Here is a 15846-nt window from a genome sequence, read left to right as displayed (position 1 = left end):
CCCCCCCCCCCCCGCCTCACTTTTATATGGTAGTAGATCTGGTACATGTAAATCAACCACTGGGATAAAATGTCGAATCACTGCTTTGGGAGGTTGCAGGAAGAGACTGACATGATGACATTGTATTGCTGGAAAGCTGGTTGTTTCTCTCTCTCCTTCCAAAAAGACACCCCATGGTGCACGTCTGATATCACATATAAACTAAAACATTCTTTGCAAAGAGTGTATAAAGTGGAGTGCAGAGCTTCAACTAAAATAGATAAAGTACTAACTTTGGGAACTTTGACAAGTAATAGGCTGGGCAAATAATAATTAGTTTGTGATGGGCAACAACCAAGGTGTTCTCTGAAGATATTTATGAAAAAAACTCAACTACTTGTATGTAAGGCGGGGTGGACAAAATATGACCCACAGGCTGGATTCAGCCTGCTAAGTGATTCTGTCCAACCTGTGGTAAGTCCGTGGAGCCTGCCCAGCCCAGCTGTGGGGGGCAGCCTGGGTTGTGGCTTGTGCAGCCAGTCCCTCAGGGATGGAGGGTGTCACCTGGCACAGAGCACAGTCCACCCTGTCCCCATGTATAGCTCTTGAGCTCACTGGGGATTATAGTCAGCAGGGCTGGGCACCATGGTAGTGGGGCGGGGGCAGTGCAGCAGGTGGACTCAGCTTCCTGGCAGCCCCCATGGCAGTGGTGACACATTCTGGTGGCTGCTCCCTTACTTGCAGAACTGGCACCCATCGCAGGGATATGCAGGGAATGGATCGTGGCTCTGCACTGGGCACTGGCACCATGCTGTCACCACCCTGTGATCCTGGGCCCAGCCCCAACCACCTGTCCCACTCTCAGGTGCCATCCTTTGCCCACCTGCAGCCCCACCCCATCCACCCAGCCAAGCATACCCTGCCTGTGGGGGTCCTGGGCAGTTGCTCACATACACACTTACAAGGGATCTCATATTACTTAGATATGTATCTCCATGAAAAGAAAAGCTATATAGTACATTTGGGGACAAAGGCAATGTAGCAAAAAAGGTATTATAGTATTATAATACAGCTAAGCATATTTATGCATGCTATTATGTCCAATTAGCAGCACTCTGTTCCCTAGCATTTGTGGCTTCCTGTTATTAAATAACAATAACAGTAATAAAAATGAGAAATATTAATAGCAAGCATATGAAATGGTTCATTAAATCCATGTTTGTGACCTTGGTTTAAGTTCAACTGTGTTTCATGAAGACAGATAGGATATAGGAATTAGTCCTCTCCAGAAACAACCTGTGTACGAAGGTAAATTTACAGTTCGAGATATTTTCAGAGATTTCATATGTCTGGTTACTAGCCCATACTTGCCGAAAATAGCAGAAGTGTCATAGTATCAATTCATATTAAACAATACACAATGCTGTATATCATCCCCAAAAATGGTGATGAAGCATAAAATGACAAAGCCCTAATCTAGGGGAAGCTTCTTTTTGCTATATTCCACTGCTCTGAGATGAGGATGCACACTTTGGAACCAAGAGCCTGGTGTCAGCCCATGCCCTTCAGTGTGGTCATTTTGAGGAAATAGTCTTATTTTTCTTGCCAAAATAATAAATGTGGGATGGGAGTAGGACGGGGTGGGGGGATCCTTTAGAACTCCTGTTAGGACTACCTACTTAAAAGTAGGTTTAACACGGTGTCCCTAATTTCCTTCTTCCTCAAGTCCAACATTCTCTTGCTTTCTATGTGTTTTCACCATATTTTTTTATTTTATATTTTTTATTTTGGTGCATAAGAATGCTGGGCATCTTAAAAGCCTGATCTAACAAAAACCCATGTAAAACATTCAAATATTTCCTTATTCTTTATTAGTTATTATGTCTTAAGAAAGTTTATGAGCACAGTAATTGCCATATTGGATCAGCATAATAGTCCATCTAGTCTGGTATCTTGGTTCTGATAAGACTAAGCACTGGATGCTTCAGAACAGACACAGTGTAAGAAATGCTGCACCTAGAAATAATAGTTATTGCCTGCCTTCTAATACACATGAAAATTTTTCCCTAACCCTTAATAGTTACTGATAAGCTTCAAAACCAGAGTATGAGCTTTTTTATGCCCTTTAAGATCTTTTTGTTTGATATAGACCAATATAAGTATCCCTATCATCCATGTAAATGTCCCACTCTGAATATTAACAATGAATGTGTTTGATAAGGAGTGTTCAGATAATTTAAAAGAAGGATACAAATGTTGACTTTTGATTAACAGTTATTTATATTTAAGATTGCCTTTGATCCATGTTGTGACTGTAGAGATTGTGGTCCTGTAGAGAAGATTTTATGGTACTTGTTTTCTCTTTAATTTTGAGGTGCCCAATAAATTTGTTAATCTAGTTAAAGAACAAATTTGAAACACACCCTAAAAAGTTCAACTTGAAGCACTTCACAGAGGTTTATATTACATTTTCTGTAGCCAGCTCCTGGTTTCTGTGGGAGTTACCAAACCAGTTAAGCTAGAGTCTTGGCATGAAACCAAATGAATTTTTTTTCACTGTAAACATGACTGTCAAGCAGTAATGTTTTTCTCAGCTTTATTTTAAAGGCATCGTAATGGAAGAAAATTAAACTGAAACACTTTTTTATGACTGTTTCATAATGGAATAAAAAATGTTAAAAGGTGGGAAAAAGAATGTTGGAGAGCGTATACAGAAAAAATAGGTCTTGCTAAATGTTTAATCACTATAGCTAAATTGCTAGATGTATTTAGGAGAAACCAAACCAATTCAGTTTGCATTGTGGTACGGTCACAGATGAAAATGCAACTTTTGTTTCTGCACACAAGAAAGACGCATAAAAATCTTACTCTTAGCCACATTGTGATATTGGAAGAAAAATATGGAGCTGGATAAAACTAACTGAACAATAACAGTAAGCAGAGATATTTGATTCTTCTTTACTGCTTCAAGCCTATTTTTAAACGCTTCCCAGTGATGAATAGCTCTGTTAACTCATTATCAAGTATTTTGCTGAACTTGGACATCCTAGCTTTGCTTTTTGGGATTTATTTTGTTGGAAAATGTGCAAGTTCAGCTTTGCCTTTTTAAGATAAACATAAACTTTGCTTAATACTCACAGTGATTTCACTACTATGTGCAGTACTATACCTATAACTATACCAATTGGGAACAAATGCATTTTCACTCACTTTACAGAGAAGTTGAAAAACATTGTCTACTCTAGCTGTTTGGAATCCAGCACAGCACATTGTATCCCAAGATTGGGGTGGAGGGGAGGAGGAAGAGAGAGAGTAAGACTGTTTATCAAAATGTAAGATAATTTGCAGCTTTGTAGGGTTTCCTTATTGAATAACAACTTATATCATTCTTTGGCATCTAAAAACTGCGAGGAAAGGGGAATTAAAGAAAGGACATTGTGTGCCACCAGTGGGAATACTCATTTGATGAAAGTGAGCAGAAGTAAGCCTAGGTGAGTAGCTCCTTGGGGCCAGATTCTGTTCCACCAGTTAGGTCTATAAATGGACTTACGTTCCTCAGTGATATTCTCTTCCACCCTTCTCAAGTCCTTGAAAAACAATTAATAAAAAAGGAGTGTAGGCTCTTCTCACTACTTTTTTGTGACTCAGTCTTAAGGGTAAGGTGATGGTGTGTTACAAAAGCACATATGTTTCATTAATTTTTCAGGACTTGTACGAAGTGGAATAGAATTGAATTGAAGTGCATAAGTTTACTTAGATGCCTTAGGCAGAACAGGATCTGGCTCTTGGTGTCCAGAAATGGTTAAAGGATTGGTAGTACATTGCCAGAGTTAGCTATGGAACATTTTTTGTCTTACCTTCATCTTATTTTATTTTTATATTTTATTAGTTCTGTGATTAAGTTAGATGGTGAGTTTTGAGAATATTGACCTTCACAGCAGCAAATTTTTATTTGCACTGTTTGATTGTAGTTTTACTAAGTTTTAGATCAGTTTACATTTTGTTTATAGCTTAATAAAAAGGAATTTGCATGGAAGGAGAAAGGGGAAGGACCTTATAGGTTTAATAAACAGCCAAAGAAGCAGCCAGTAACACTAACACAGAACAGTAACTACAGTCTGTTATACAGTACTACAGTGCTACTGTAGGAGTGGGAGTATCTTTTATGGCAAAGTGAAGCAATGAAGAAGGGAACATATGAATATATTTTATAACAGAAAAATCATTAATATAGTAAATCAACCTCTAGTAAGAAGTAAATAAAACTAAAAACCTAATTAAATAAGATGCAGCTTTTATGAAGCCAAGATTACAAAAATTACAGCAGTCACAATTCTCTCATCTGCATCCAGGCAACTGCCATTGAGAAGCAGATGATAGAACTCTGGTTAGTGGACCAAATTCTGCTCTTCCTTATACCCATCTAGTTATATTGACATGAAGGAGACTGCTCAGATGTAATTACAAATTAAATCTGCACATACTGTTGGCTACAGTGCTCACTTCAGTATAGCTATCCATTAGGTCTGTGCAAAGATTTGGTCCCTGATTTGATTCCACAGAGCTTTGGCCCAATTCGGTGTCTGAATCTTGAATCCAAATCGAATCAGGAGACCCTTTAATTTCTCCTAATCAAATCAGAACCCTCCAAATTGATTTGGAGAGATTTGATGATTCGGACGTAGACACAGCTTTAAATGTTTTTTCTACATACCTCAAGGTAGCAGGTGGCTCATGAATGCTGAGATACCGGGGGCGGAGGGGGCATCCCACAGGAGCATGGGGGGGCTCCCCAGCATTCTTGACAGCAGACTCAGAAATGGACCAGAAGCACTTCCAGTCCACTTCTGGGCCTACCAGGGAGTGCACAGGAGATCCCTACCTACACTTCCCCCCAGCTCAACAACTGATGCCTCCTGGGTCTGGGGGGGCACCCAGGGTCCCCCTCCAGCTGGTTGCTGGGGTGGGGAGGGCACGGGGAGGCCCCCCGTGCACTCAGCGGTGGGACCTGGAAGTGGACTGGAAGTACCTCCGGTCCACTTCTGGGTTCACCGCTGAGTGCTCAGGGCCCCTTCCTTCCACCCCCACTCCTGTGGGAGTCTCCGTCCCCCCCACCATTGCAGCATTCACAAGCCTCAAGGTATGTAGAAAAAACATTTAAAGCTGTGTCTATGGTGGAATCGCTGATTCTCTGAATTGGCATCAAATCTTCGGATTCAGCCAAATCAAATCAGGAACAGTGATCCGAATCCACTAATCAAATCACTGTCCCCAATTTGGGCCGAATCCAAATTAAATATGACCCTATTTCTGAGATGGCACACTCATCTTGACCTAAGCTTCAGTAGATCCTTAGAAGTTAAAGTATTGTCTCAATATGTAAGATGCCTTCAGAATAACTTTTATTACATTTAGTCCTAGTCAGAGTCTAAGACCCCACTGTGGCAGGTGCTATACAAGAGAGATGGTTTCTGCCTCAAAGAGTTTGTAATATAATAATGAAGTGTCCTTTTTCAGGACACAACAGTGAGTACAGCCAGCCAGGGGAGTACAAGAATCAGGAGTTCTGCTCAACAGGATAAACAGTAGTCTCAGAATATTAGCATCTTAATCATTGACACGTTTTTTGTAAGCTCCAGGCAAAAGAGAGTTTAAAGGCTGCATTTGAAGGAAAACAATAAATTTGTAGATATTTATGGGGAGCGTTTCCCAACTTTTGTGGCACTATGGTAGAAAGTGCTGAAGTATTTATTTGAAATTGTAAGAAGCAGTGGATGGAGGATCGTATGGCATTATGAGCTCATTGGAAGTGCATCACAGGAAGCTCCATAAATTACAGTGATCCCCCCAACCCAACAGATGTTCTCTGTTGGGTCCGGGAGGGTGGAGGATTGAGCTTCACGTTGGAGCTTGCTGTGTGTCTGCAGCCTCTCTCCTCTGGACACCCCCACCCACCCCAGTTCTGGTGCTATCTTCAGGATGGGATGGGGGGGGAAGGGAGGGAGCTTGGTTTGGGGTTTACCCAGCCCACACTGGAAGGGGTGCAGGCTGGTGGATTGGAGTCCCCCAAAGAACCCTAGGGTGGGGATCAACCCAGCCCTACTTCTGGTATGCGCTGACAGAAGTTAATGAAGGTACTCTGCTAGTGAAGGCACTCTGTTTTGGAGCACCTTTATCTGAACCCTTGTGGAATGTGGGTTCATTTGTTGCATGATCAGGCACTTTTAAAGTGCTCTGCAACTGTGCATTTCTGTCAGGGCACAGATGTAGAATGCTTTCAGGGGGCCGATCATACAACAAAACACTTGTCAGCACTCTGGAAATCTATGTGTTGATAGTAAATGGTAGGTTAAAGCTCAGTCTAAGCATAAAAGATCTTGAAAGTGAAGACAGGAAAGTAATGTATATTTGATAAGATAGCAAAGAGGAGAACCAATGGAGGGCCTCAAAGGGAATTGATATGGGTGAAATGATGGGCTAGGAAAATGACCGCATAGAACCATTTTAAACAGATCTGAGTAGGGCAACATCCTTTTTGTAAAAGCCAGAGAAAAGGACATTGCCATAAAATGAGAGCCTAGGCAGGAGTTTTAGCCATGTGCATGAATAGGAAAGTTGTATCCTAGAGTATTATGATTTGTTTCAAGTTTTTTAAAACACTGTATATAAAATCAAGTCAAAATTTGAATGAGGATTTCAATTTTATTGAAATAAACATTTTGTTTAGCCTCAATATATTTTTAATTAATTTCATATCACAGGAAATATCAAGATCTTTTGCTTTTGGATCTGTTTTGGAACAGGCAAAAATTGAAAATTTCTGTCAAATTAAAGTTCTAGCTCCCACACGGCTCTGCTTTTATGTTTGGTTTTGTTCCTCCTCCCTTCATCTGTTTTTTGTCTTTTTTAGGCTCTGAACTTTCAATAGCTTATACACATGATAAACTTTATGCATTAAATATTCTACTGACTCATCATATGTAAAGTTAAGCACATGCATTAAGTTTCTGTAAGAATATATTCTTTGATTATAAACTTTTCAAGGTAAGACTTGTTTCTTTCTATAGGTTTTAATAGTTTCCAGTTCCAGGTGTCAACAGTTGGTTTCTGATACTAGTTCCTGATTACTGTTCAGGGAAAAACTAATACTACTAGTGATAATATTAGTACTATTAAGCAGCCATTTAATTATTTTATAGCCCAGTAGTTTAATCCATATTTAGTATCAACATCATCAGTCATCATCATCACTGTCTTCTCTTTTGTTTGCCTTGTTGTCATCTTCAGAGGGTTTGCCTTTGAAAAGTCTATGCCAGTCCCCTCTCTTCCATGTGCAGCCTGACATCTCATTCCCATCGTCCTCTTCTGTCTTCCTGTAATACATTTCACTCTGCCTTATTTTAATACAGTCCTCAACTGTGGGGTCCAAGTGCCTGTTTGTGAGTAGGTTCCTCAGGGTTTCCTGAAGCAGGAGATAAACTGGTCAAAATGGATGGTCAGGCCCCTTGTAGTTTGGTCAAGTGCCCACAGAGGACCGTTACTCTGATCACGGTTCTGAAACCTGTCACCATCAGGAGGAATGCATGTACTTTCTTCCACGCCTCTCTGGTGTATGGATGTTCCCAGAGAGGTGGTCAGTTGTTTCTGCCTGCCAGCAGTTGTGTCTGTCTCGGGCAGTTTGGTGGGCCTCTCTGCCCTGCATTGTTTTTCCATGCCTGTACGGGGAGTGTCTGGTGGGCTGCCTGTCAGTTCAGGTCTCTGTGCTCTTTCTGTAGGTTCTTGTGGAAGGTTCACTTCCACATGACCGGGCAGCTGTCACCACGTATGTCTACAGGCAGTATGGTATCTCTTGCTTTTACCACCTCCCATATCTTGTTCACCAGGGTCACCAGGCCTGCATTATGCAACTTGTATTTCTCCTGGAAGCATTTCAGGACCTCATAGAACCATGGGGACATCCTGGCCTGTGGGCTTCCATCGGTCATTGTGTACACCTGCCACTGTCTCAGCAGCTGCCATGCAAAATACTTGACAAAGCTGGCTGTTTTGGATTTAGTCCCTGTCACCAGTTTGCAACCTTGGCCCATATACTTGGCCCAGAGGAAGAGTAGGACACCTGGATTCCTCTGCCTCCAGATCATTTCACTTTGTATAGCTTGTATAGCTTTCCTTGCCACTTTCTCCCATGTGGAGTTCCGAAAGAAAAGACACATGGCTCTTTGGATTCAGTGAATGACTTGCTTTGAGGGTGGGAAGACTAAGGCAATGTTTAAAACTATTGGTAGTAGCACCACCTTCATCAGTGCCACGTGCACCCCCCATTGACAGGTAGCATGATTGTCATAGCTCCAATATGTGGCCTTGGCCTCCATCTTTTCCTATGCCTTCTGTCCCATCAACTCTGTGAGTCAAAATCCAACCTGAGGATTTTTACCCTCATGGGTAATGGAGACCCCCCCAGAAGTGACAGGTCCTCTAGCTTACTCAGGTGCTTTTTATCATGTTGAGCTTGGCCCCTGCTGCTGCTCTGTATACCTAGGTGTGTTGTAGCACTCTTTCTGCCAAACCCATGTCCCTGCATATGATGTTAAGATCATCCATATAAGTGAAGACTTTCACCTCTTCCCCGTTGCTCCCAGGGATTTTTATGTTGCTGACCCCTGGGGTCCTGCCTGAGCCACTGTGCTAGTGGTTCCATTTTGCAAATAGAATTGGGGAGAGCGGGCAGCTGTGCCTGACGCCTGACTCCACCACAGTCGGGGTTGTCAGGGACCCATTCACCAGTACTCTGCTGCTCATGCTGGTGTTATAGTGCCTTTATGCAAGTGAAAAAGGTTGCAGGGACTCCCATCTTTTTCAATGTCTCCAGTAGGAAATGATGGGATAGCTGATCATAGGCCTTCTCCAACTCAGGGTTTAGCATGGCAACGTTTTGTCTCCTCTTCCATTAATACTGTAGCACATCTTGCAGCAGCATTAGAGCTATACAAGGATAGGTCAGTATAGTCTATCTAAAGAAGATCTATGGTAGTGCCTATTGTGCAGTTTGTGCCCTCAAGTCATGGTGAGCTACTACGTTGAATACTTTTAGACTTCCACTTCACTCCCACGGCTAATCTGTGCCTTTCTTTCCATTTTCAATTATTCCTGTTTCTTCACTAGCCTTAAATGTGTGGCAAACATCACTAAAAGGAGCCTCAAAAAGTTCATCCAGAATCCCTCTGTTGGCCCCTCTCTCAGCTTGCCACGTATGATTAGTGTGGCCTTATGTTCCATGAGGTGGAGCTGGACCAGGTTGCCCTGCACCTTATCTGCATATAAATTGTTGGAGGATTCCAGGACTCATGACAAGAACATCTAGTTCCAGTCATGAGTGGGGCTAATTAGGACATGGATCCTTTGGCGGGGGGTGGGATCTGTAGTACACGCACATAATGAGCATTGCTGAGCTATGGGATTGCTGTGGCTTGAAATGCTGCTGATTTCTGCTGGGGCCCAGCCCAGTATGTTATGGTAAATCATGAGCCTTCTGGTTTTTGAACTAAAATTGTGCATGGTTTGTATTATGCATAAGTAGGTATAAAAAGTGCTGCTCACAAGCATGTTTATGGAGTACCTGTGCTAAAACTTGCAGCAGTTTAAAAAAAAAAAAAAGCAAAAATGCATCAATTCTGAATGGGCTAAGTCTGTGAGTACATATAGTAATTTGCCTATATGCAAATGATTACAGGCATGCTCAATTTAAAATCAATGGGAACGTCCAAATGAGCACGTGTGGTTTGCAGTGCCTCAGTGCTACAAATCACACATGCCGCACATGTAGGCATTTGCTGCACTGCTGGTTTGCAGCACAGTGCTTTTTTTTTTGTTGTTACACCAGGAGTTCCCAGTGTCAAAAAAACCCACACCAGAAAACAGCGGGGTGGTACATGTGGCAGTAGTGTGCGTCACTTGAAATGGGAGCCTGTCCAGCCAAAGCCACACTCCTGGCTGCTGGCCAGGCTCTGTGCACCTGGACTGCTGCTGCTGGAACCCTGGGAAGCCCCCAGGATTCCAGGTAAAGCTGCTGGGGTCAACCCAGGTGTTGGCCTCAGCCTCCCCTACCCTACCTGGAGCATTTTCCCCATGCTAACCCCACATGCAGGGGCATGCTCTTGGGCAAAAAGCAGTGGCACAAATTTGTGCTGCTGTTTTTTTCCCAGTGGCGACCTTATGCCCCTGCTTGTGGCGATGCAGTCAGTGTTTTAAAATTTGCCCCTCACTTCTGTGTGCTCAGGGAGAGCAAGCTCTGACTATAAGGAGAGGAGAAAGGGGCTGTGGGGGGAAGTTGGGGGGGCAGAGGGCAAGGGGGAGACCTGATTCCCCAAATTTATTTTCCCTGCTGTAGCATTGGGAGAGGAACAAATTCAAGGCAATCCTCCAATAATTACATTCTGTACTGAGAAAATTTGAACAAATTTATGAGTTTTCCATATATAGTATCTAATTTTGGGGAGTTGTCTTATATTCAGGGAGATCTTGTATTTGACTAACTGTACAAGGTTTGACTAACTGTACAAGTACAAAATTAAATGCAAAATGTACCAGATTTACTGCTGTTGTTCTAGGGCTCCTTGATAGGCTGACTTTATCCACAAGTCTTGGTGCCAGTTAATCTACAGAATGGGAGAATTAACAATTTTTTTGTATCCATTTAGCTGTCTATGGACTACGTTACATTAAAGAGAATGGGCCTACAGAGAACCACCCTTTTTCCTGTGTCTTTGTATGTAGTGAAAACATACCGCTATTGTTGTCCTCTGGGATGCAAATCAGTAGAAAGCTGTTGATAGCAGCGAGTGATAAATGTTACACAGGACTTGGTATTCTTGTTTAACTATAGTGTGACTGTGAAAGTAACCAGAAGAGAAGACCTATTTCTGAGTGAAATATAAAGGTGGCAAACAATTTACAGTGACAAAGGATTATGACTAGGATCAAATTATTGAAAATGGGTTTGACTAAATTAGGTTAAAAGACTAAGTGGCTTATGATAAATGTTGGAAAGGAGCAGGGTATGGGGCTAAAAATAATTAGAGACATGATACAAAATCCAACAGGGACTGTGAATTAAACTCTGTATTGATATGCACTTACAATAGTAACTGACAAAAATCAAAAACTTTTTTGCAGTGGTTCATTGAAACAAATAACTAGGCACAGGGCTTATATATTAAGCATAGCATAGATACAAATTATAATGCCTTACTCTTTTGCTATTGAAGAGGTACAACAAATGGGCAACCAGAATGATTTGTGTTCATAAGAGAATTAATATTTATAAAGTAGAAAAGGTAAGCTAGGATTGGACGTTTTCTTTATTTGATATATGTACCAGTATCTTAGAAAAATGTTCAAGAGATGCAGATGAGATACACATTTAATAGTATATCCTAAGTTTTAATTCATAGAGACTTACAGTTTTTTTCAGCCTGTGTTTCAGTTTTTATTCTGTCCAGACATTGATGTGCTTATTAGGTAAAGGTGGTTTCAATATTAATGTCTTTAAAAAAACCCCCCCCCCCCCCCCGAGATGATCACTTCTTTAGGCTCTCATAAAGAAAAACATGTTTCAGCTTTCTGTAACTGCCTGTTTCCTCTTTGCAGCCCGAAAGTCCAAAAAGTTGGGGAAGTTGAAAGGGATGCACGAAGAACAGTCACAACCTCAGCCGCAGCCGCAGCAGCAGCAACCACCACCCCAAAGCCCAGAGGAAGGGACTACATACATTGCTCCTGTAACAGAGCCATCTGTAAACACAGCACTTGTTCCCCACGTATCTATTTCACCAGCACTTACTCCAGCTCCTGTTAAGATTCTTGAAAGCATTGAACCTGAAATTGTGTATGCAGGATATGACAGCTCAAAACCAGACACAGCAGAGTACCTGCTTTCCACTTTAAACCGCCTTGCTGGCAAGCAGATGATTCAGGTGGTAAAGTGGGCAAAGATACTTCCAGGTAGGAATGTAATTTACTTTATGTATTTTTAAATGGGCGTTGTGGCTTAACATGCCATTTGTCTGACTGGGGTTTAGTCTGTAGCCTACTGCACACATTTAAAAAATATTTATGGGTTTCTCTCGATGGAAAAGGTAATAAATATTTGTATTTTATTGTCAATGCAACTGTGTCTGGCGCTTGTGATAAAAAAAAATTACAACTGAACTCTGTTCATTATTGGTAATAACTACCTAAATAAAGTACATTTTGTTCAGAATTATACTATTCTAAACTGCACAGGGTAAGCATAGGCTTAACTGTTTAGTGTTGTTTCCCTGAGCATAGGGATAAATAATCTCTTAGGGCAGTGATTCTCAAAGAGTGTGCCACAGCACACTGGTGTTCTGTGAGAGCAGTGGAAGTGTGCTGCAAAACATGATACTGTACCGTATGGCCCACAGAGCCATGTTGTCCAGCCCACGGGGCTCCCCATGGGTCCATAAATTCAGTAGTCCCTTGCCTTCAGTGGTCCACTGCTCCCTTGCCATCAAATTTCTAAGCTGCGCACAACTGGATTGGGTCCCAGCCAGGTTGGCCCCTCACAGCTGCATCAGGCCCCAGCTAGGCTAGTACCACCTGCAGGATTGAGCCCAAGTACCAGATCTGGCCTGCAGACTGACCTGACACTGTTAATCCGGACCACAGGCCCAAAATATGTGAACCACTGTTTAAGTCCTCATATAATAGTTCTACATATGTAGTCCTATGGACTGGAAGTCTAGATCTAGATCTATCTCTTAGGATGTAAAAGGTGTACTGACAATTTTAATCCAGAAAAAAGTGTGCCTCAGGTATCAAAAATTTGGGAAACACTGTGTTAGGGAAGTGTTGAGCTCTTTCTCTAATTCCATTGGGTGCTCTGAAGTAGATTACACTTAAATGTTGAATTTAGTTTGTTCTGTTCTTCAGGATTTAGAAACTTGCCTCTTGAGGACCAAATTACTCTAATCCAATATTCATGGATGTGTCTGTCATCATTTGCCTTGAGCTGGAGATCCTATAAACATACAAACAGCCAATTCCTGTACTTTGCACCCGACCTGATCTTTGATGAGTAAGTATAAGTTTGTTGTCCTTTACAAAGCAAGCTGGAGAGTTTTACAAGATTTTAAAACATAAATATGTAGAGTAAAAATCCTGGTAACCCAACTTGAAAATGTATGTATAGAAGTTGAGCAAGTGAAGGACTGTCAACAGGGACATTGTACTTCCTTCCTTTTCTTTACGGATGCAAATGGACATAAAAGTTCCCTAAAGGAGACACTCTGATAGCCTTTGAAGTACGATTGATACAAAGCCAACATTAATAGATAAGGGTATTTTTTTGGTATGTATTATAGCTTGAAAGACTATCTAATTTCTAGGAAATGTGAATATTTAAATTGCAAGCTTTTGTAAACAGATTTGTATAATGGTTCTTTTGTTAACAGTATACAGCTGCTCATTCTGTTTTCATGACAATCATAATTACCCTTCTTTGCAATCATTTTTGCAAGCCAAAATGTTTTTCTATTATAAAATGTAACTTGTTTTATGATGGATTAAGAAAGACTGGAGGAACCGTTCCTTCCAACCATGTGTATTCCTTCCTATTTTAAGATCATGTGTTAGTGCTGTGTCTTTGGTGAATTTAATTTAATTTGTATTTCCTTTCCCTACCATTTATTCAGAAGTGGTAGTCAGGAAATAAAGATAAAGATACAGCAAGCAAATTGGAGTAGCATTGGATGACTCTTTCTGAAAGTATGAATGTGAAATAGGAGGGAGGGACTAGAGAAAAAAAAATGTGGGAAAAGAATGGACCACAAAAGCAAAAGGAAAGACTCTTGCTGAGGACTCAGTTTTACTAAAACATTTTGAATTATTTCTCTTGAAAAAAAATGCTGAAATAAGTTATTGGTGCATTGTTTTCTGCGTGCTGCTGTGCAGCTAGGCAATCTTTCTTTCTTTACTTAATAGTGATTGCATGCCTTTTGAATACTTAGTGTAAACCAAGGCCCATATTAATGTCGGTAGGAGATTTTCCATTGATTTTAGTAGTTTCTGAATCTGACTCTGTAGCAGTAAATTTTAACAGAAGAGGTTAGACTAAGAGGACAGGTAGCTGTGATTCACTAAAGTAGTTGAAATTTTATTTTTAGACTCTTTTCTTGTTGAAATCAGCTAAAAAATTACTTAGGGCAGGGGTTGGCAACCTATGGCCATGAAAAGATTGAATCCATTCTGGGGCAGCTCAGGGAATGGCAACATGGCAGCAGAGGAGGCATCCCCAGGGTCTTAGTGCCTGCCTATTTCTATCTATTTCTTTCACACCACTGCTGATCATCATATGGGGATAGTGGCCTGTGCTAGGGGCTTGGTTGCAAGCAAAATGTCATGGTGGCAAAAAGGTTACTACTCGCTAATTTAGGGTATCAGAGACAGGTCACAGGGGAAAAATTCTCTTACTAAACCGAATTGAAAAAGCAAACTTCATAAAAAAGTATATTTAATTATATACTCAGTCATTATATCAGGGGAGTGAAAAGCTCACTGGCTAAGTTCATGAACAACACCAAGTTATGGGGCAGGGTGGTCATGGCAGAAGATAAGTGGCAGATACGGGCAGACCTGGACAGGCTACAGAGTTGGGCAGACCTGAACCAGATGAAGTTTAACACTTACAAGTGTAAGGTGCTCCATTTGGGGGGAAAAAACCGTCAACATACATATAGGCTCGGTGGTGACAGCCTTACTTGCACCATGGCCAAAAGGGATCTAGGGGTAATGATCGACCATCTCATGAATATGAGCCATCAGTACGATTAGCTGGCCAGCAGGGCAGGTAACATGCTGGCATGCATCAACCAAAACATCTCATGTAAAACTAAGGAAGTGATACTCCTACTGTACTCAGCACTGGTGAGACTGCAGTTGGAGTACTGTGTCCAGTTCTGGGCGCCGCACTTCTATAAGGACATGGAAAAACTTGAGAGGGTCCAGAAAAGATCCACATGTATGATCAGGGACTTTCAAGACAAGTCATACAAGGAAAGGCTGAAGGACCTGGGCCTCTTTAACCTAAAGAAGAAAAGGTTGAGAGGGGAATTGATAGCAGCTTACCACTATCTCAGAGGAATGCATCAGGAGCTCAGTGAACAAGTGTTCACTAGGGCACCCCTGGGGAAGACCAGGACCAATGGATACAAACTCCTGGAAGGCCACTTCAGGCTTAATACAAGGAAAAACTCCTTCACAGTCAGGGTGTCCAGACTGTGAAATAAACTCCCTCCAGAGGTGGTGCGGTCTCCTATCTTGGTGGTTTTTCAAGAGGAAACTAGACAGTCACCTTGCTGGGGTCACTTGACCCCGGTTGTCTTCCTGCCTAGAGCAGGGGGGCTGGACCCGATGAACTGCGAGGTCCCTTCCAGCCCCTAACAATCTATGAATCTATGAATTACAGGGCTATAAAAATCAGCACCCACCAGGGATTTTGAGAGGTTAGAAGATGGTAAAGAAATTGAATTTTTGGAATAGTGGATACATTGAGAATTACTTTCTCTTTAGGATATGTTGAATAATAAATAGATTCAGGTGCACAGACCATGGTAAATCATGGGGATAGGGGCTTTTATATTATTTAAAACATACAAGGCTGGGCAGCCTCCTGAAAAATTAAGGATAGGCTTCTGTCTCCAAAATGGAAGGAATTCTGTAACCTTGGTCATATTTAATACTGGAGAAGAATGATGAGAAATCTTAATTACAAGGCTTATAAAATGCATTTCTTTATCAAGTATAAATTAGAAATTAAACACACAAGCATTCTTGGGAATGAAGGGAAACTCA

General features: G+C 41.5%; 1 protein-coding gene across 4 annotated transcripts in view; it reads left to right on the top strand.

Moving 5' to 3' along the window:
- NR3C2 (nuclear receptor subfamily 3 group C member 2) overlaps positions 1-15846 on the top strand; it is a 382693-nt gene that overhangs the window by 304786 nt on the left and 62061 nt on the right. For all 4 annotated transcript variants that reach the window (XM_019522178.1, XM_019522177.1, XM_019522179.1 and 1 more), the window contains exons 5-6: positions 11626-11976; positions 12928-13072. In XM_019522178.1, the coding sequence (XP_019377723.1) occupies positions 11626-11976; positions 12928-13072 (496 nt within the window). The remainder of the gene's footprint in view (positions 1-11625; positions 11977-12927; positions 13073-15846) is intronic.

The sequence above is a fragment of the Gavialis gangeticus genome, unplaced genomic scaffold, assembly GCF_001723915.1.
Source record: "Gavialis gangeticus isolate Ggan-Ray unplaced genomic scaffold, GavGan_comp1, whole genome shotgun sequence".
NCBI lineage: Eukaryota > Metazoa > Chordata > Crocodylia > Gavialidae > Gavialis > Gavialis gangeticus.
Note: the sequence above shows the minus strand (reverse complement) of the source record. Positions and strands in the feature narration are given on the sequence as shown.